At 45.8% G+C, this 21,962-nt stretch overlaps 2 protein-coding genes across 2 annotated transcripts in view; both read right to left on the minus strand.

The window, feature by feature from the left end:
- The window catches only part of LOC129855017 (dual specificity protein phosphatase 8-like), a 99,793-nt gene extending 96,798 nt beyond the window's left edge, over nucleotides 1–2,995 (minus strand). Inside the window, exon 1 of the mRNA XM_055922252.1 lies at nucleotides 2,759–2,995. Within this exon, the coding sequence (XP_055778227.1) occupies nucleotides 2,759–2,995 (237 nt within the window). The remainder of the gene's footprint in view (nucleotides 1–2,758) is intronic.
- Nucleotides 2,996–20,831: 17,836 nt separating this feature from the next.
- Nucleotides 20,832–21,962, minus strand: part of LOC129855018 (tyrosine-protein phosphatase non-receptor type 5-like) — a 27,342-nt gene continuing 26,211 nt past the window's right edge. Inside the window, exon 14 of the mRNA XM_055922255.1 lies at nucleotides 20,832–21,962. This exon is cut by the window's right edge and continues 1,821 nt beyond it. The gene's annotated coding sequence lies outside the window, so the exon portion shown is untranslated.

The following is a 21,962-nucleotide window of genomic DNA, read 5'->3' on the forward strand; positions in this document are numbered from 1 at the left end:
AACGCAAGAGAAATGACACAATTTCACCTGGTTAATATTGCCTGCTAACCTGGATTTCTTTTAGCTAAATATGCAGGTTTAAATATACTTGTGTATTGATTTTAAGAAAGGCATTGATGTTTATGGTTAAGTACACATTGGAGCAATGACAGTCATTGATTTATTGTTTTTTATAAGATAAGTTTAATGCTAGCTAGCAACTTAGCTTACTGCATTCGCTAACAGGCAGGCTCCTCGTGGAGTGCAATGTAATCAATGCAAGATTGGATCCCCCGAGCTGACAAGGTAAAAAATCTGTCGTTCTGCCCCTAAACAAGGCAGAACGTTCCTAGGCCGTCATTGAAAATAAGAATGTGTTCTTAACTGACTTGCCTAGTTAAAAAAAGATTAAATAAAGGTGTAAAAAAAATAACAATTTAAAAATATAAAAAATCGGCAAATCTGCGCCCAAAAATACCGATTTCCGATTGTTATGAAAACTTGAAATCGGCCCCGATTAATTGGCCATTCCGATTAATCGGTCGACCTCTAGTTTGGAGTAATGATTACACCCCAGGGTTGGGACCAATTCCATTTAAATTCCACTCAATTCAGGATGTAGTCTGAAATTTCAATTATCTTTAATGCTTTTCAATTAGGAAAACTTTGAATTGGGTTCACTTTCTGAAATTGGAATTGAACCCAGCCCTGATGTAAACCAGTTCTAGCCTTCCGACCAGTCCAAAGCCTCTACACACTGACTGGGAGACATCAGCCACTGGTCTATTAAAAGAAGAGTTGTGCAACAGCATTCTGCTCAGGGTAATAATGACTCTAGAGAGAGAGACAGAGAGAGAGACAGAGAGACAGACAGAGAGAGACAGAGAGAGAGAGAGAGAGAGAGAGAGAGAGAGAGAGAGAGAGAGAGAGAGAGAGAGAGAGAGAGAGGAAGGAATGCCAAGCTTCTCCAGCCAGCTAAAGATGTCTTTCAATCCCAGGGAGCAAATACATATATTCATTAAGTTGAATAAAGGTCTAAGGCACTGCTGCTTCCACTCATGTAGAGCGGGTTAGACACCTCTACATCTCACTGAGGGTGGATGGGTAGTTACATTGACAGGCTGTGTTGGAAGGACTGACTCCAAGTGCTAAATCATGAATATAAGCAGCTAGGGGGAAGGAGAGAATGAGACGAAGCACGAGCCACACACATACATGACAGGTCAGGCATCCAGGGCCCGCTGGTTCACATCGGGAAGTAGACGACTGGCTTTTATGAGTCGCCACTCAAACTGTGTGTGTCACACCTAAAAAATTCCCCCAAATGTTTCCGTCATCACAATACTAAGGGCATGTGTCATCCATATCTTATAGCATCACAGAATCAATGGCGTGGTCGTGTTCTTTGGCATTACAGGTGTAATTACATTCAAATTGCGCCACTGTCTTCATTGTTTCTGTCTTGTTGGTGCTGTGGGAAGGAAGAGGTCATTTCCACAGCTCTGTTGAGATGGATTTACCCATCATGTAAAAATACTGGATGGAGCACACACACACACACACACGGACATGCACACACCCAACCACCCTCACACACACACAAACGCGCGCATGCACACAGACATGCACAGACATGCACCCAGACAAACACCCAACCTCCAGTTTCACACAGCGACTAAAAATACAGGATTCGCGTAGCATGCCATGGCTGGGCCATGGAAAAAAGGCTGTCATATTGGGAGCAGAAGTCATGGAAAAAAGGCTGTCATATTGGGAGCAGAAGTCATGGAAAAAAGGCTGTCCTATTGGGAGCAGAAGTCATGGAAAAAAGGCTGTCATATTGGGAGCAGAAGTCATGGAAAAAAGGCTGTCATATTGGGAGCAGAAGTCATGGAAAAAAGGCTGTCATATTGGGAGCAGAAGTCATGGAAAAAAGGCTGTCATATTGGGAGCAGAAGTCATGGAAAAAAGGCTGTCATATTGGGAGCAGAAGTCATGGAAAAAAGGCTGTCATATTGGGAGCAGAAGTCATGGAAAAAAGGCTGTCATATTGGGAGCAGAAGTCATGGAAAACGGGAGGATTCGGTTTCATTGCAATAAACCTACAGTATGACCGCCTGCCTGTCTGCCTGCCTGCCTGCCTGCCTGCCTGCCTGCCTGCCTGCCCGCCCGCCCGCCCGCCCGCCCGCCCGCCCGCCCGTCCGCCCGCCCGCCCGCCCGTCCGCCGCCCGCCCGCCCGCCCGTCTGCCTGCCTGCCTGCCTGCCTGCCTGCCTGTCTGCCTGCCTGCCTGCCTGCCTGCCAAATATAGCACCCAGAAATCCAGAGCAGAGTAGGAGCTAGCCAGAGAGACACAGACTGACTACAGAACAGAACAGTACACAGACCTCTACCTGACACTGTTGCATAGAACAATAGCAGATAATGTTCATGTCCTTAGGCTGCTGTTCTTCTCCCGCCCTTACAGTTATCAACATAGTGATCAATTCAAAAAGCATCTCTCACATCCGGGAAATAATCCTGAACTAATGACTGGTGCTGGTCTCCTGGAACACAGACATAGAATGCATAGAAATAGAATCTAGATTCGATATCTATGATAGAATGATACACTGTAGGCAGCCCCTTGGCCCTCATTACCAGCATGTTTTCCTGTTGTGATCTGTGCAGTGTAACTGGTGAGCTGTTGAAAATATTTATTCTTGAAGGACAATAAACTGTAACTTCCATCCACTCTCGAACTCTGACCCCTGACCACTAACCCCTGTCCCCTTGACCTACCTTGACCTTGCCGTTGGGTTGTAGTAGCTCGGTGACGGACACCTTGTCCTGCTGCAGTCGCCTCTTCACCAGCTTGGAGCAGCACACGTTGACCGCCCCTTGTACATGGGATGCGTTATACTCCGAGAACGTCCGGCTGTCAATCACCAGTAGACGACCCGCCCCCCTCTGGATCAGCCCCGCTAGGCGCTTGATGTCCATGGCACTCCGCCTGGTTGGTCCCTTCTCCCCCGCCATGATGCCACAACGATGGGCAGCAACGAGGTCAGTGAGGAGTGGAGAGGATGGGTGGATGGAAGGGGGGGTGGGGTGATGCTGAGGTTGTAGGGGTGGATGTAAGGGGGGAGGGGTGGTGCTGAGGGTGGATGAGTGGATGGATGGGGAGGGGTGATGCTGTGGTTGTAGGGGTGGATGTATGGGGGGAGGGGTGGTGCTGAGGGTGGATGGGTGGATGGATGGGGGAGGGGTGATGCTGAGGGTGGATGAGTGGATGGATGGGGGAGGGGTGGTGCTGAGGGTGGATGGATGGGGGAGGGGTGATGCTGAGGGTGGATGGATGGGGGAGGGGTGGTGCTGAGGGTGGAGGGGTGATAGATGGGGGAGGGGTGGTGCTGAGGGTGGATGAGTGGATGGATGGGGGAGGGGTGGTGCTGAGGGTGGATGGATGGGAGAGGGGTGGTGCTGAGGGTGGATGGGTGGATGGATGGGGGAAGGGGTGGTGCTGAGGGTGGAGGGGTGGATGGATGGGAGAGGGGTGGTGCTGAGGGTGGATGGATGGGGGAGGGGTGGTGCTGAGGGTGGAGGGGTGGAGAGAGGGAGTGGTGCTGAGGGTGGAGGGGTGGATGGATGGGGGAGGGGTGGTGGTGGTGGTGGTGGAAGAGGAGAAGAGAGGATGTCAATGGAGGAGAGAAGCTACCGCGACTGTAACGGACCTCAGGAGAGCCATGGTGTCTGAGGAGAGAAGTAAGAGAGAGAGAGAGAGAGTGAGAGAGTGGAGGCACTTTTCATGTAGATGGTTATAAGTCAAACATTCTAACCTGTATGTGAAAGATCCATCTAAAGTGAATCATCTACACACTGTTCAAATGAAATGCTTTGTAACACACTAGTGGCAATTGAGCTGTGACCAACTTTGAGACAAAACTTTGCTGGAGTTTTGAAACACATGGGTGTGAGGGTTATGAGACAGATTTAAGGTGTACTGAAACAATAATCCTGAGAAGTTATGAAACATGACATAGTGATGATTGAAACTAAACATGACATAGTGATGATTCACACCACACATGACATAGTGATGATTCACATCACACATGACATAGTGATGATTCACACCACACATGACATAGTGATGATTCACACCACACATGACATAGTGATGATTCACACCACACATGACATAGTGACCAAGTGGACAAAGTAGCTGTCTTCCATGTTCCATCCTGTATGCCAGACCCTGGGCTGCTAATGAGAGCAACCTAAAACAAACTACATCAGTACCATAACCGCAATGTCAAGTGTAAAGTATTCTTGCATTTACAGTCTCTTTGCAGGCTTTGCATATAAAAAACAACCAGAGTACTAAACAAATATATAACATGTTGGGACTTCACAGGGGCTGTGGATCATCCCTGAGCTCAATCTGTTCTGAGATCTGAGGAATCTACTATGAGGACTATCAGGTGAAATTACAACAATACACAGGGCCTTTATACACTGACTACAGCGCTGTACTACAATTGAAACTGTGTGTGTGTTGTGGTGGGTGCAAGGTCTCTTGTGTGGCAGCTCGTGAAACAGGAAACTGAGGAGCTGAGATAAATTAAGCTAGGGGGGAATTCACAGAGCAGGTCTGGACACAGATAAACAGCCTGTGTGTGTGTGTGTGTGTGTGTGTGTGTGTGTGTGTGTGTGTGTGTGTGTGTGTGTGTGTGTGTGTGTGTGTGTGTGTGTGTGTGTGTGTGTGTGTGTGTGTGTGTGTGTGTGTGTGTGTGTGTGTCACATGTCACAGAGACCCCTCTATAAGCTCCTCTCCTCCATCACACAATGACTTTCCCTCCAACCGCCACAACTGTCATACTGTTAGCTGACACACATAGACACACCGTTTATGCATGCACATTTGCACATACACAGTGTAGACCAAACATTTGAGGAAATCCCATGATGGACAAACATTACATTCCGAGGTACTGTCTGATGGGGTGACAGAAAGTGCTACTTTACATAAGATGGTGCAGAGCAGCCATGGTATTTTATTTATTCTCTGCTACGCTGCATCATGAAAAATACATGTCACCTCTCCTCTCGCTTACTGTGTAAAGGAAGGTTTACACCCCAGACGAAAGAGAAAGTGAGAGAGAGAGAGAGAGAGAGAGAGAGAGAGAGAGAGAGAGAGAGAGAGAGAGAGAGAGAGAGAGGGGGGGAGAGGAACAGGGGGAGAGGAACAGGGGGAGAGAGAGGGGGAGAGGAACAGGGGGAGAGAGAGGGAGAGAGAGAGAGAGAGGAACAGGGGGAGAGGAACAGGGGGAGAGGAACAGGGGGAGAGAGAGAGAGAGAGAGAGAGAGGAACAGGGGGAGAGAGAGAGAGAGAGAGAGAGAGAGAGAGAGAGAGAGAGAGAGAGAGAGAGAGAGAGAGAGAGAGAGAGAGAGAGTGAGAGAGAGAGAGAGGGAGAGGAACAGGGGGAGAGAGGGGCTTTCCCATGAAGAAACAGAGGTTGCGTCTAATACAGGACTGTAAACAGCAGGACAACATCTCCACGACAACAACAGGAGCCAGTATAGCTTTCCTGGAGAGTAGAAATGTACCATTTACATACTGTCAACCATGTACTACACAGAGAGAATGGGAGGAAGAGAGAGGTGAAAGAGATGGAGACAGAGAGAAAGAAAGGCACCATGTGTGTAAGGAGTGGGAGAGAGGAAGAAAGAGTGTGTGAGAGAGAAAGGGAAAGAATTTCTGTGTGTATGTATGAGAGAGAGGTGGGAGACAGAAACGTGTGTGTGAGTGAGAGAAAAACAAGAAACATTCAGTCCTGTCCAATAGGGACTTGGTGGGCGACAGAGACACAGAGAGACATGCAGAGTGAGAGTAACACAGAGAGAGAAACACAGAGAAAATGAAACACAGAGAGACAGAGAGAAACACAGAGAGAGAGAGAGACCTGTTGCCACAAGAAAAGGGCAACCAGTGAAGAACAAACACCATTGTGAAGACAACCCATATTTATGTCTATTTATTTTCCATGTTGTACTTTAAATATCTGCAAATCGTTATAACGCTGTATATAAACATAATATGACATTTGAAATGTCTTTATTCTTTTGGAACTTCTGTGAGTGTAATGTTAACTGTTAATTTTTATTGTTTATTTCACTTTTGTTTATTATCTACTTCACTTGCTTTGGCAATGTTAACATATGTTTCCCATGCCAATAAAGCCCTTGAATTGAGAGAGAGAGAGCTCTGGTCAGCAGTCAGTCAGCAGTGTCCATGGACAGGGGCCATGATCTACTCAACAACCTCTAACCCCTACTATGACGTGAAAAACCCAGCAGCGCTGCAGTTGTTGACACATTCAAACAGGTGTGCCTGAAACCTACAAACATACTTTGTTCAAAGGCACTTAAATCATGTCTCAATTGTCTCAAGGCTTAAAAATCCTTCTTTAACCGGTCTCCTCCTCTTCAGCTACTCTGCTTGATGTGGATTTAACAAGTTTCTTCAATAAGGGATCATAGCTTTCACCTGGATTCACCTGGTCAGTCTATGTCATGGAAAGAGCAGCTGTTCCTACTGTTTTGTACACTCAGTGCATTGTGGGAGTAGAACAAATCACTGGGACATTAACATATTTTTTGGCGTATCTTGTAAGAAGCTATATTTGTTGCACCTATTAGTGCGAGTGCTGTACCACTAACTGATATGTTGTAGTATTTCCTAAATAATTAACTGTATGAAAGGAAAAGGTCAGAGTTGTAGCAGGTCTTCAACATTTTAATGGTTGAATATTTACCCATGTACATTTGGTACGTTTTGCCTTGTCATCATAGCCAGTTGGGAAACCTTTTGTTAGGCTTCTAGAAGTGCAATTCATACAAAACACCAAGTATTCATTAATATGCAAATCCCTACAGCCAACATTCTCACTCGAATCCCTTGTAATTACAGTAAAATGCTGTTTAAATACATTTCTTACAGTTTAAAATGTTCACTTTTATTGCTCCGCTTCATTGCTCTGGAATCAAGTTGCTGTGAATATCTCAGTATTATATTGTCACTATCCAGAGATGGTCAGAGATATATTATAAGATACACGACATGGCCAAAAGTATGTGGACACCCTGTCACACATGTTGCTGACATGTGTAAAAAAATGAGCACACATCCATAAAATCCTCATAGACAAACATTGGCAGTAGAATGGCCCGTACTGAAGAGCTCAGTGATTTCAATGTGGCACCGTGATAGGATGACACCTTTCCAACAAGTCAGTTCATCAAATTTCGGCCCTGCTAGAGCTGCCTCAGTCAACTGTAACTGCTGTCATTGTGAAGTGGAAATGTCTAGGAGCAACAATATCAAATGCGTGCGTAGCATGTAAAAATCCTCTGTGCTTCGATGCAACACTCACTACCGAGTTCCAAACTTCCTCTGGAAGCAACAATCATCACAATAACTGTTTGTCGGGAGCTTCATGAAATGGGTTTCCATGGCAGAGCAGCCGCACACAAGCCTAAGATCACAATGCGCATTGCCAAGTATCAGTTGGAGTGGTGTAAAGCTCGCCGCCATTGGAATCGTGAGCAGTGGAAACGCATTCTCTGGAGTGATGAATAACGCTTAACCATCTGGCAGTCCTACAGATGAATCTGGGTGTGGCGGATGCCGGGAGAACACTACCTGCCCGACTGCATAGTGCCAAATGTAAAGTTTTGTTGTGGGAGGGATAATGATCTGGGGCTGTTTTTCATGGTTCGGGCCCCTTAGTTCCAGTGAAGAGAAATCTTAACGGCACAGTATACAATTACATTCTAGACGCTTCTGTGCTTCCAACTTTGTGGCAAAAGTTTTGGGAAATACCCTTTCCTGTTTCAGCATGATAATGCCCCCATGCACTTAGCGAGGTCCATACAGAAATGGTTTGTCGATATCGGCCTGCACAGAGCCCTGACCTCAACCCCATTGAACATCTTTGGGATGAATTGGAACGCCGACTGCGAGCCAGGCCTAACTGCCCAACATCAGTGCCCGACCTCACTAATGGTCTTTTGGCTGAATGGAAGCAAGTCCCCGCAGCAATGTTCCAACATCTAGCGAAAGCCTTCCCAAAAGAGTGAAGACTGTTATAGCAGCAAAGAGGGACCAACTCCATATTAATATCCATGATTTTGGAATGAGATGTTCGACGAGCAGGTGTTCACATACTTTTGGCCATGTAGTGAATCTTGTTGTAATTACAATTATTTTGAAGACCAATGTATCCTTAACTATAACAACATTTTGAGTAACGGTTACAGAAACGTTTTACTTGCAATGACTGTGATATGTTGTTTTTTATCAACTTGGTTGCTAAGTACAAGAGTGCCCGCTAAATGACCAAAAGGTACATGTAAATGTAAAAAAAATTACTTGCAAAAAACACTGGGTAAAATGTCGCTGCATGGGTAATTCCAGGAATACACTGTCAAATTGATTACACCAACATTTTGGTACCGTAAAATGGATTTGCATAGAATGGATTATAGTAGCGGTACTAATAAAATAAATTACAGTATCTTACTGGCCAATTGATGCCAGCAATTTACTGTAAATTTTACAGTACAGCTAATCTATAGATGGAGATAGAAGATAAGACTGATAGAAGAGAGAGATAGAATTTCATTAAACCATTATTTTACCAGGCAATTTGACTGAGAACACATTCTCATTTACAGCAACAACTCAGGGAATAGTTACAGGGATGAATGAGCCAATTGTAAACTGGGTGTAATAGCTGTCGCTTTCCTCATCCTCAGATGAGGTGAGGAGAGAAGGATCTTCTGACCAAAATGCGGAGTCTGGGAAATATGCCATCTTTATTATTAATTACGATGGTCACGAAACAAAAACACTTTAACAAACTACAAAATAAGAAAACGACGTACAACGGAACCTGAACATAAACTTACATGGACAAACGTAAACTCACGAACAGGAACGGACATCAAAACGAACGAACAGCCAAACAGCTCCATATGTGAAAAAACATCGACAACACGATAGAACATCACAGGAGACAATCACCCACAAACACACAGTGATAATGCCCTACCTAAATATGACTCTTGATTAGAGGAAAATGCAAACCACCTGCCTCTAATCAAGAGCCATACCAGGCAAACCGAAACCAACATAGAAACAGGTAACATAGACTGCCCACCCAAAACACATGCCCTGACCAAAAACACATAAAAACTAACATAAATAGGTCAGGACTGTTACAGTACCCCCCCCCCAAGGTGCGAACGCCGGGCGCACCAGCACAAAGTCCAGGGGAGGGTCCGGGTGGGCAGTTGACCACGGTGGTGGTTCCGGTTCCGGACGCTGTCCCCATACCACCATAGTCACTCCCCTCTTCTGTCTACCCCTACCACTGACCACCCAAACATTACCTTCCCCTAAATAATCAGCTAGCACCGGAACAAGGGGCAGCACCGGGACAAGGGGTAGCACCGGGACAAGGGGCAGCACAAAAACAAGGGGCAGCACCAGGATAAGGACCATCACTGGAATAAGGGGCAGCACCGGGACAAGGGGCAGCACCGGGACAAGGGGCAGCACCGGGACAAGGGGCAGCACCGGGACAAGGGGCAGCACCGGGACAAGGGGCAGCACCGGGACAAGGGGCAGCACCGGGACAAGGGGCAGCACCGGGACAAGGGGCAGCACCGGGACAAAGGGCAGATCCCGGCTGAAGGACTCTGGCAGGTCCTGTTTGGACGGCTCTGGCAGGTCCATGCTGGCTGACGGCTCTCGACGCTCATGGCAGACTGACGGCTCTCTACGCTCATGGCAGGCTGACGGCTCTCGACGCTCATGGCAGGCTGACGGCTCTCGACGCTCATGGCAGGCTGACGGCTCACGACGCTCATGGCGCTCTGACGGCTCTGGCTGCTCATGGCTCTCTGACGGCTCTGGCTGCTCATGGCTCACTGACGGCTCTGGCTGCTCATGGCTCTTTGACGGCTCTGGCTGCTCATGGCTCACTGACGGCTCTGGCTGCTCATGGCTCACTGACGGCTCTGGCTGCTCATGGCTCACTGACGGCTCTGGCAGATCCTGTCTGGTTAGCGGCTCTGGCAGATCCTGTCTGGTTGGCGGCTCTGGCAGATCCTGTCTGGTTGGCGGCTCTGGCAGATCCTGTCTGGTTGGCGGCTCTGGCAGATCCTGTCTGGTTGGCGGCTCTGGCAGATCCTGTCTGGCTGACGGCTCTAGCGGCTCCTGTCTGGCTGATGGCTCTAGCGGCTCCTGTCTGGCTGACGGCTCTGTAGGCTCATGGCAGACGGGCGGCTTTGCAGGCTCATGGCAGACGGGCGGCTTTGCAGGCTCCTGGCAGACGGATGGCTCAGATGGCGCTGGGAAGACGGATGGCTCAGATGGCGCTGGGAAGACAGATGGCTCAGATGGCGCTGGGGAGACGGATGGCTCAGATGGCGCTGGGGAGACGGATGGCTCAGATGGCGCTGGGGAGACGGATGGCTCTGGCCGGATATGGCGCACTGTAGACCTGGTGCGTGGTGCCGGAACTGGAGGCACCGTGCTAATGATAAGCACCTTCCTACTAGTGCGGGGAGCAGAGACAGGGCACACTGAACTCTCAAAGCGTACTCTATACCTGGTGCGTGGTACCGGCACTGGTGGCACCTGGCTGAGGGCACGCACCTCAGGACTAGTACGGGGAGAAGTGACAGTGTGTACAGGACTTGGGAGACGCACAGGTGGCTTAGTGCGTGGGGCCGGAACTGGAGGCACCGAACTGGATACACGCACTACAGGGAGAGTGCGTGGAGGAGGAACAGGGCTCTGGAAATGCACTGGTAGCCTAGTGCGTAATATAGGCACTGTAGGTACTAGGCTGGGGCGGGGAGGTGGCGCCGGAAATACCGGACCGTGCAGGCGTACTGGCTCTCTTGAGCATTGAGCCTGCCCAACCTTACCTGGTTGAATGCTCCCGGTCGCCCTGCCAGTGCGGCGAGGTGGAATAGCCCGCACTGGGCTATGCAGGCGAACCGGGGAAACCATGCGTAAGGCAGGTGCCATGTATGCCGGCCCGAGGAGACGCACTGGAGACCAGACGCGTTGAGCCGGCCTCATGACACCTGGCTCAATGCCCAATCTAGCCCTACCAGTGCGGGGAGGTGGAATAACCCGCACTGGGCTATGCACACGTACAGGAGACACCGTGCGCTCTACTGCGTAACACGGTGTCTGCCCGTACTCCCGCTCTCCACGGTTAGCCTGGGAAGTGGGCGCAGGTCTCCTACCTGCCCTTGGCCCACAACCCCTTAGCCCCCCCCCAAGAAATTTTTGGGAGTTACTCACGGGCTTTTCGGGCTTCCGTGCAAGACGTGTCCCCTCATAATTCCGGTTACGAGCTTGAATCTCCGGCTTCCATCCACGTCTCCTAGCTGCCTCCTCATACCAGCGCTCCTGGGCTGTGGCTGCCTCACTCTTCTCACGAGAGCAGCGATTTCCTCCAGTTTGCGCCCAGGGTCCTCTACCAGACAGGATCTCCTCCCAAGTCCAAAAGTCCTTGTTGCTCCGTCGAGCATTTTTCCCATACCGCTTGGTCTCTGTATTTTGGTGGGTGATTCTGTAATAGCTGTCGCTTTCCTCATCCTCAGATGAGGTGAGGAGAGAAGGATCTTCTGACCAAAATGCGGAGTCTGGGAAATATGCCATCTTTATTATTAATTACGATGGTCACGAAACAAAAACACTTTAACAAACTACAAAATAAGAAAACGACGTACAACGGAACCTGAACATAAACTTACATGGACAAACGTAAACTCACGAACAGGAACGGACATCAAAACGAACGAACAGCCAAACAGCTCCATATGTGAAAAAACATCGACAACACGATAGAACATCACAGGAGACAATCACCCACAAACACACAGTGATAATGCCCTACCTAAATATGACTCTTGATTAGAGGAAAATGCAAACCACCTGCCTCTAATCAAGAGCCATACCAGGCAAACCGAAACCAACATAGAAACAGGTAACATAGACTGCCCACCCAAAACACATGCCCTGACCAAAAACACATAAAAACTAACATAAATAGGTCAGGACTGTTACACTGGGGATGATTAGGTGACCGTGATGGTATGAAGGCCAGATTGGGAATTTAGCCAGGACACCGGGGTTAACACCCCTACTCTTACGATAAGTGCCATGGGATCTTTAGTCACTACAGAGAGTCAGGAAACCCGTTAAACGTCACATGCAAAAGACAGCACCCTACACAGGGCAATGTCACCAGTCACTGCTCTGGGGCATTGGGATATTTTTTAGACCAGAGGAAAGGGTGCCTCCTACTGGCCCTCCAACACCACTTCCATCAGCATCTGGTCTCCCATCCAGGGACTGACCAGATCCAACGCTGTATAGCTTCAGAAGCAAGCCAGCAGTGGTATGCAGAGTGATATGCTGAAGAGAGATATGGAGATAGAAGACATGACCGATAGAAGAGAGATGGAGATAGAAGACAGGACAGATAGAAGACATGACCGATAGAAGATAGATGGAGATAGAAGACAGGACAGATAGAAGAGAGATGGAGATAGAAGACAGGACAGATAGAAGAGAGATGGAGATAGAAGACAGGACAGATAGAAGAGAGATGGAGATAGAAGACAGGACAGATAGAAGACATGACCGATAGAAGAGAGATGGAGATAGAAGACAGGACAGATAGAAGAGAGATGGAGATAGAAGACAGGACAGATAGAAGAGAGATGGAGATAGAAGACAGGACAGATAGAAGAGAGATGGAGATAGAAGACAGGACAGATAGAAGACATGACCGATAGAAGAGAGATGGAGATAGAAGACAGGACAGATAGAAGAGAGATGGAGATAGAAGATAGGACAGATAGAAAAGAGATGGAGATAGAAGACAGGACAGATAGAATAGAGATGGAGATAGAAGACATGGCAGATAGAAGAGAGATGGAGATAGAATATAGGACAGATAGAAGAGAGATGGAGATAGAAGACATGACAGATAGAAGAGAGATGGAGATAGAAGATAGGACAGATAGAAAAGAGATGGAGATAGAAGACAGGACAGATAGAATAGAGATGGAGATAGAAGACATGGCAGATAGAAGAGAGATGGAGATAGAAGATAGGACAGATAGAAGAGGGATGGAGATAGAAGATAGGACAGATAGAAGAGAGATGGAGATAGAAGACAGGACAGATAGAAGAGAGAGATGGAGATAGAAGACAGGACCGATAGAAGAGAGATGGAGATAGAAGATAGGACAGATAGAAGAGGGATGGAGATAGAAGACAGGACAGATAGAAGAGAGGTGGAGATAGAAGATAGGACAGATAGAAGAGGGATGGAGATAGAAGATAGGACAGATAGAAGAGAGATGGAGATAGAAGATAGGACAGATAGAAGAGGGGTGGAGATAGAAGACAGGACAGATAGAAGAGAGATGGAGATAGAAGACAGGACAGATAGAAGAGAGATGGAGATAGAAGATAGGACAGATAGAAGAGGGGTGGAGATAGAAGACAGGACAGATAGAAGAGAGATGGAGATAGAAGACAGGACAGATAGAAGAGAGATGGAGATAGAAGATAGGACAGAGAAGAGAGATGGAGATAGAAGACAGGACAGATAGAAGAGAGATGGAGATAGAAGATAGGACAGATAGAAGAGGGATGGAGATAGAAGATAGGACAGATAGAAGAGGGGTGGAGATAGAAGACAGGACAGATAGAATAGAGATGGAGATGGAAGACAGGACAGATAGAAGAGAGATGGAGATAGAAGATTCGACAGATAGAAGAGAGATGGAGATAGAAGATAGGACAGATAAAAGAGAGATGGAGATAGAAGACAGGACAGATAGAAGAGAGATGGAGATAGAAGACATGACAGATAGAAGAGAGAGATGGAGATATGGAGATAAGAGATATGACAGAGCTATATAGAATATAGAAGCAGAAGAAAGAGAGATAGAAAAGACAGAGAAGAGAGCTGTTGTTTGGGGTTTTAGGCTGGGTTTCTGTATAAGCACTTTGTGACATCTGCTGATGTAAAAAGGGCTTTGTAAAAAAAATGCGTTTGAAATTAGATTGAGAGAGAAAGATGAACAGAATTAGGTGTGAAACCGACAGTCTTAATCTCCATCACTAAGGACTCTATTCAATCTGTATCGCTGAAGCATTACAAATTGTGCCATAGAAATGTTAATGTATTTCCAATAGAGCCGACATATGCAGTGTTTACCGTGAATGCAGTCTCCGCTAATGCAGGAACATGGCCTTTAAATTTCAATCACGCTGTAACTCTGAACTTCAGCGACTCATATTGAATAGAGTATGTCACGATAAGAGCATTTGAAACTGTCATCAGCACACAACATCCATTACATGTCTTCCTAGTGTAGTTCTTACATAACAGGGGTATTTTCTTCCATCATCTCCTACCATCATCTCCTACACCAGCAAGTGGGCAGCAATCTGACATAGGTGTCAATCTATCTACAGTGGCTGCTTGGCAATGTGTCCAGTGCTAGCACAGCATCTGGAACATGGAAGAGCTAACTAACTTCTATATGTAGACTGCTAGAGCTAACAGAGTCCTCCTGCATAACACAAGGACACTGGGACTACAGTATACTGAGCAAAAGACATTGAAAAGACAAAGCAAATTTATCTTTGGTTGAAAATATGTATTTTCAACATCTTGTGCTCACTAATGCCTCTACCGTCTCTTGACATGTAAGAGGGGATACAAGTAAAGCACACACAACAACACATAGTACAAAACACATCACATGCAATGCATGTAAACAAAGATCCACACACGCCCCCTCCTCTCTCCCAAGACCAATACAAAGGCAGATTTGATTTCCTCACCTTAGCTAGCAGCTAGTGTAGCCTCACTGCACCAAGGATATTAGCATCCCTGTGTCATCCTTACCATGCCTTAGTACATCCCCATAGCATGGCTATGTCGGTAGAGTCCTTCAGACAGACAGTGCAGTACTAGAGAGCAGGATGAGACGTGATCATATCCTCTCTGTGTTGCTGCTGTTGAGCGCAACACACACTGACCGCTGCATATGTCTAATGGCGCCCGAGCCCGCCCTCCCTAGCTCCCTTTTTCTTCCTCCCTTGCTCACTCTCTCTCTCTCCCTCCCTCCCTCATTCTCTATCATTCTCTCGTGCGGACAACAAGGACGAGGCTGTGGGGGGAGAGAAGGGGAGGGGTGAAGAGGGGAGGAGAGGAGTAGCGGAGGCTGGGGAGAGGAGAGAGGTACCAGCAGGGAGAGGATGGGTGTAGTATTGAGCAGGAGAGAGGTACCAGCAGGGAGAGGAGAGGTGTAGTATTGAGCAGGAGAGAGGTACCAGCAGGGAGAGAAGGGATGTAGTATTGAGCAGGAGAGCGGTACCAACAGGGAGAGGAGAGGTGTAGTATTGAGCAGGAGAGAGGTACCAGCAGGGAGAGGAGGGGTGTAGTATTGAGCAGGAGAGAGGTACCAGCAGGGAGAGGAGGGGTGTAGTATTGAGCAGGAGAGCGGTACCAGCAGGGAGAGGAGGGGTGTAGTATTGAGCAGGAGAGCGGTACCAGCAGGGAGAGGAGGGGTGTAGTATTGAGCAGGAGAGCGGTACCAGCAGGGAGAGGAGGGGTGTGCAGGTTAGATCTGTAGAGGTACAAACTCACACCATCATTGCATCACAGCTTGCTTCTCATTCGCTTTTGTCTGTCTAGACTGAAAGGGAGGGAAGAGAGGAGAGAAGGGGAGCCCCCAACCTCAGCATCCTCATCCATCCAACATGGCAACGCAGAATACTTACTGAACATAGCAAACCACATTGACATTCCCTACCCTGCACAACTAGTCTACTCCATCCTGCATTGAGAAACCCTCAGAAGAAAAAGCCCTAACTAGCTAAACTAGCCAGCGGGAGCCTGTTTTATTTCTACAACTCTGAGGTACAGAAGAGAAGAAGTAGGAAACAGGTGGGACTGACTGGAGCAGATTGCTAGGTTTCCATGGAAACAGCTCATATTGGGGAGAGCAGGGGGCTTGAGGAGGACAGAGGGAGGACGCTGTGTAGTGGGTACTGTAGGGTAGTGTACCACCACAGGGGCTAGAGCTGGCTCCAACACTACTGACCAATTACAACTGCATTGGAACAGGTTCATACACTAACCAGGAGAAGAATAACAAAATAGGGTCAGGATAATGCTATCCAAAATATAGATGAATCTTTTGGTGCTGTAGTAGCCCAAGAGTAATGAAACATGACTTTTAAAAAATTACCAGAAGTCTCAAACTGAGTAAATTATTTTAACAAAGAATTTTCAGGAAGAATGCTTTGCAATACATTTAAAACAATTAACTCACTTCTATGCATTACATGTCAAATAAACGTGTCTTCTTCAGGTCAATAATTACACATAAGCTTGTGGAAGGAAAGCAAACACAAAGAGATTAACTGGAGTACACCCAACGATGAGGTAACATCATCCAAGATAATCATTCACTTCCCAGTAACGTCATCTACAGACCTCATATAGGCTGGGAATCTGTGGAACACACACAGCATTTTGGCCAGTGTTACCTAGTGTTCATTTGTCAGTGTAACATTTATAGTGTTGTTTGAGGTGTTACAATAACACTGTCAGTTTACAATTAAAGAGTATAATTGTAATGATAACATTGTCCTACAGTAGGAACTCACTTGCTGAAGTCCACAGGACTGAAAATGAACGAATTAAACAATGTTTCTCTGTCACTAACAAATACAGTAATTGGTGGTAATGCAACAATTCACTCGAAAAGGCAAGGCACACTGAGAAATGTTGAATGTTTGGCCTCCTGAGTGGCGCAGTGGTCTAAGGCACTGCATCGCAGTTGCTAGCTGTACCACTAGAGATCCTGGTTTGAATCCAGGCTCTGTCACAGCTGACTGGGAGACCCAGTGCACAATTGGCCCAGCGTCGTTGGAGTCAGGAGAGGGTTTGGCTGGCAGGGATGTCCTTGTCTCGTCGCACTCTAGCGACTCCTGTGGCGGGCCGGGTGCAGTGCATTCTGACCTGGTCGCCCGGTGTACGGTGTTTCCTCCAACACATTGGTGTGGCTGGCTACGCGGGCATTTGGTCAAGAAGCAGTGCGGCGTGGTTAGGTCGTGTTTCGGGGGACGCGTGGCTCTCGACCTTTGCCTCTCCTGAGTCTGTATGGGAGTTACAGCGATCGGACAAGGCTGTAACTACCAATTGGACATCATGAAAAAGGGGTAAACATTTTTTTTTACAATAACTCTAAAATTCACTTGGCAAGGCTCAATGAGAAATGATATTGAATGTGTGGCTTGTTGGGGGGGGGGGGGGTAGCTTTCAATTAGTAATTTTTTGCCAGGCGTGAGTGGAAGTGTGATCTAGGCCTCCATTACTCCTGTATTAGTGTAGAAAAATACTCCCCAGGTGTAAACACAAATCTAAACAGAACTAGTTTGAATGGAAATATCTGTTCTATCAATGTAACGGGCTATCCCCAGGCAGAAGATGACAGTGCAGGAGGTAGGACCCCTCTGAATGCTTTGATGAACAGGGTAAGAGATCCTCCTGCCATAACACAGAGGTTGCCTACTGTAGCTGACCATCTCCTCTCTATGATCAATAGGCCTACATAACAACAACGCAAATAGCAGTAGCCTATAATGTTTTATAACCTTATGTTATTGCAAAATAATAACATGATCATAACAATAACGGTAGGCTAATATTGGATGGAAAACAAACAAATTACAATCTATTTGTAGTTTTGTGTCGTTCTGGCCTGGTGCCAATACTCTGTCCCCCAGTCTCAGCATTGAGATGGCGGGGAGAATAGAGCAGCACACCACAATAAACCCAATGGAGACCACAATGAAGACCAGCTATGTAATAGATATGATCGTGACAAAATGTTTAGTGGTATTTTTTTACCTCACAAAAATGTGAATGGTTTGATAATGACAATGAAATTATACACGCGGTGCGTCAATGGAGAATGATACAGTGCGGTGCGGTAAGACTCTTCTATTGTGAACTTGTGACGTGTGGATATTTGCACGCAAAAACAACCACCGCATCCATTCATCGTGCACATGATTAACGGCACCAAAACAAAAACAGAAAAACAACTGCATTCCACCAACCGTAAAATTCTGAGAGAAAATGCGAGGAGAAGCGGTAAGCTATTTGTCAAAATAAAGCTGAAATAAGCCCAGGTTTGATTATTTCCATTATTCGGGGTTACGCACTGGCGGACTAGCTGCAGCAGCGCGCTATTGTGGCTAGCCAACGAGCAACCCCCTGCTAACGTAATATTTAGCAGGAATTATAGTGTAGGAATTATTTGACATATAGCTGACTGATCACACACTGCACAACAGGAGGGGTCCACAAACATAGACACTCACCTCTGTCTCCCCGGCTTGGTGATGTGTGATCAGCTAACCTCCATGTGTAAAGGAACAGTGTGCCATGTCAGCCCTCTTCAAAGCGCTTTAACTTTGGTCACTGTTTACTTGTCATGGGTCGAGGGCAATGGAATAATGTGCGACAGCTGAGCCTTTACTGTCCCAGTGCAAAGTTGACAGCGCTAGAATAGAACGGAGCGAAACACATTAAAGAACAATAATAAATTGTTTCGCATATGGGGCATGCAGTGTGACCGCAATTGTAGATAAGCAGTCTCCATTTACTAGGCATTAACGTTCCGGGAGAACAGAAGGTGAGCAAGAGCACTAAAATGAACTAAGGATGAGGTCATGGTTCAGAGGGGAGAGAGAGAAAAATCCAAGTTGACGTCACCTTCAGCCAATCCGAGCCTATGGCTCAGGGGTTAGTTGACGTCAGCCTTTTGAGCCATGGATTAAAGGGACACTCTGGTTTTTAAAGGAGACGTGCGGCGCGGCGGGCTGCTGGGAATCACACAGGGATGGTATGGGTCATGCACCTTTGTTGAGACAGGGAAAAGCGATTTGTCCAACCATGATTAAATGTTGCTGGATGGGTGTGCGGAATCCTAGGATATGCGGCAGGTAGCCTAGTGGGTAACGCGTTGGGCCAGTAACCATAAAGTTGCTGGATCGAGTTGACAATGTAAAAATCTGTTTTCTGCCTCTGAACAAGGCAATTAACCCACTGTTCCCCGGTAGACCGTCATTGTAAATAAGAATTTGTTCTTAACAGATTTACCTTGTTAAATAAAGGTAAACAAATATGTATGCCCCCCCTTGGCTATAAGAGCATGGCATTAATTAAATATAAACTCTCTAAATCACAATTTCCAATGTAAAGAATGTTTTATTTCATGACTTTACCATTAATAAAACGAAGACACATTTTATGAGAATGTCAAGAGAGACCAAATTGGATATAGAAAACAACGAGAGAGAGTCAAGACAGGTGCTAACTCAAATATGGAAACAATGCAGGGAATGAAAATAAAGAATAGCCAGTTAATGGTGCACTATGCAGAAATCACGCTGCCATTTCCTGGTTGCTAAAATTCGAATAATTCGCCTAATTTCAGTTTATGTGACAAAATAACTAAGTATAGTGTACATAATCATTGAACCATCTAAATATATTTTCCATAAGCAAAAATATTGTGTACTTAGTTGTTTGAAGCCGGTGTACAAAACTGAAACTAAAAGATGCAAAAACGAAACGTAAGAATGGGAAGCATAGAAATAGTGCACATAGAACAGCTATACAGCTTCTTAGACCTGCTTTCAATGAGAATAACGTATCTATAGCTAACAGTTCTATGTGAATTTGGTCAGGTCGCCCAAAAAAAGATACATATTGCAGCTTTAAACAAAAAGCTACAAAAGGTGAAAAATAAACATTCACCACTACCCAACAGAACAAAAACATATTGTAGTGATCATCACTATATGAACCACATTACAGTTCCCTCCATGTAGGATAATCCTATTGGGTGATATGTAGGGTGTTTGCCAGCGACTCTGGTTCGCTTCCCTGGCCTTTTACAATATATTACATTGTAATTGCACTGTTACTATAGGCCTATTCAAGAAATATAGTAGCAACATCAACACTATACCAAAGTGCATTAGATCCATATAAATATAATCATATTATTGTAGTGGGGGTCAATGCTCATTGTGAGATTTACACGTCTTTTTTTCTCATAAAACGGGACGTTCTTTACGTGTTGTTTTCATTGCACAATATAGCACTGTATTACGTTGTATAGACTGACATCTAGTGGTCATGGTTGTCTACTTCAATTGGCAACTGCTGCAACAGGGATTCTCAAGTCTCAGCCTCTGTGGAGTGTTGCCTCATGGTGCTTTTCCATCTCTTACCCCCACACCAGGGTGTCGCCAGTGATTTATGTTAATGTTAGCTCTAGCTTTATTGTGTTTCCATCAGGAGTGTGACACTAAAGACTTGTGGCAAGCAGAATCAACAACCTCTGCATCATTCAAGACTGTTGCTTTGTGAAGTGCTAAAGTTCACAGTTAGCCATTGTTATGTAAATGCTCGCTGAAAAGTACCCAGGGCCTTGCCTTGGCTCCGGGTCCGCTGGACCCATGGCCCAGTGAGACATGGGTGTCAGGCTACATAGATGGAAACAGAAAAGTCTGAGCATGTTGGGTAAAAGGCTGGGGTAAATCCTCCATGGAAATGTGTCATTACTGAAGTAATACTATGATAAAGAATTCACATAAATGTGTTATTTTAAAAACTTGTTTTAACTTTGCTATTTAGAGTCAGACAAAGAATTCTTAGAGAAATGACAACACAGATTCATGAAAATCGACTTTTATTTGGATGCAAAAACTCACAACTTAAAGCAATACTGTAGTAGCAGAGGAGAGGAGTAGGTTGTTTGCTGGTTGGTTGGAGTCCAGTGAGCAGAACTGGTCGAAAACTGCCTTTACATTTATTTTCAACCAAAAAGACACTTTTACAACATATTTTCATCCCCAAAAATGTATTTGTAACATATTTTCGACCAAAAATATGTATTTTCAGCATCTTTTCAACCAAAAATATGTATTTTCAACATACTTTCAACCAAAAATATGTACTTTCAACATATTTTCAACCAAAGAGACATATATTCCATGTCTATTCAACCGATTTTGCTCACTGGATTGGCTATTTCAATTTGACCTATCTTCTTTTACAATCACGAGAATGAGACCCGGTCAGCACAGAAAACAAGCACTCAAAGTGAAGCTGTTGGATCAATTGCAATAAGTGTTATCAAGAAAGGATTTCACAGTTTAATTTCCAGCTTCTCCAAGTTTCAGCTATTTTCCATCTTCAAAACTCAACATTTTGTCAGTTTCAAATCAGAGGATGAAATACTAGTGCTGACCTCTGGAGATGCCGTTAAAACCAAAACAAGGAGATTGTCTCCTGGTGATGTTCGCTGTAATTGACCAGTTGTATTCAATCAAGATGAAAGTTGTCAGAGATTTCTTACATACAACTCTTAATCATTGTTTTAGCTGCCATACACGTAGCTCATATTATTTCTCATGTTGTTGTAAAGCCCGTCTGCCCAAGAGTCACAGGCCCCAATTCAATCAGTTACACACCAAGACAAACCGCACTGTAGGTCAGAATATTAAGTACAGGAGGTTTTAAAACCACATCTAAACCCTGGCTGCAAGCTGTTCCTCTCATGGACATTGGCATTGAGGAGAAACCACACTCCACACATGTCCTAACTACAGCGTGAACATTTAGAGGGAAACCACAGTGTGATTTTCCTTATGTAATTCAATTGAATATGGGGAATATTTAAGGACTCTGTGAAAACTGAAAACAAGATAAAATCTTGGACACATAAAGCAAAGCATATTAAAGCAAAGCCTAGAGGCATCAAAGTAATACTGTAGACAAAACATAATCAGTGTTTTTTGTTG

This window comes from Salvelinus fontinalis, chromosome 5 (assembly GCF_029448725.1).
Source record: "Salvelinus fontinalis isolate EN_2023a chromosome 5, ASM2944872v1, whole genome shotgun sequence".
NCBI lineage: Eukaryota > Metazoa > Chordata > Actinopteri > Salmoniformes > Salmonidae > Salvelinus > Salvelinus fontinalis.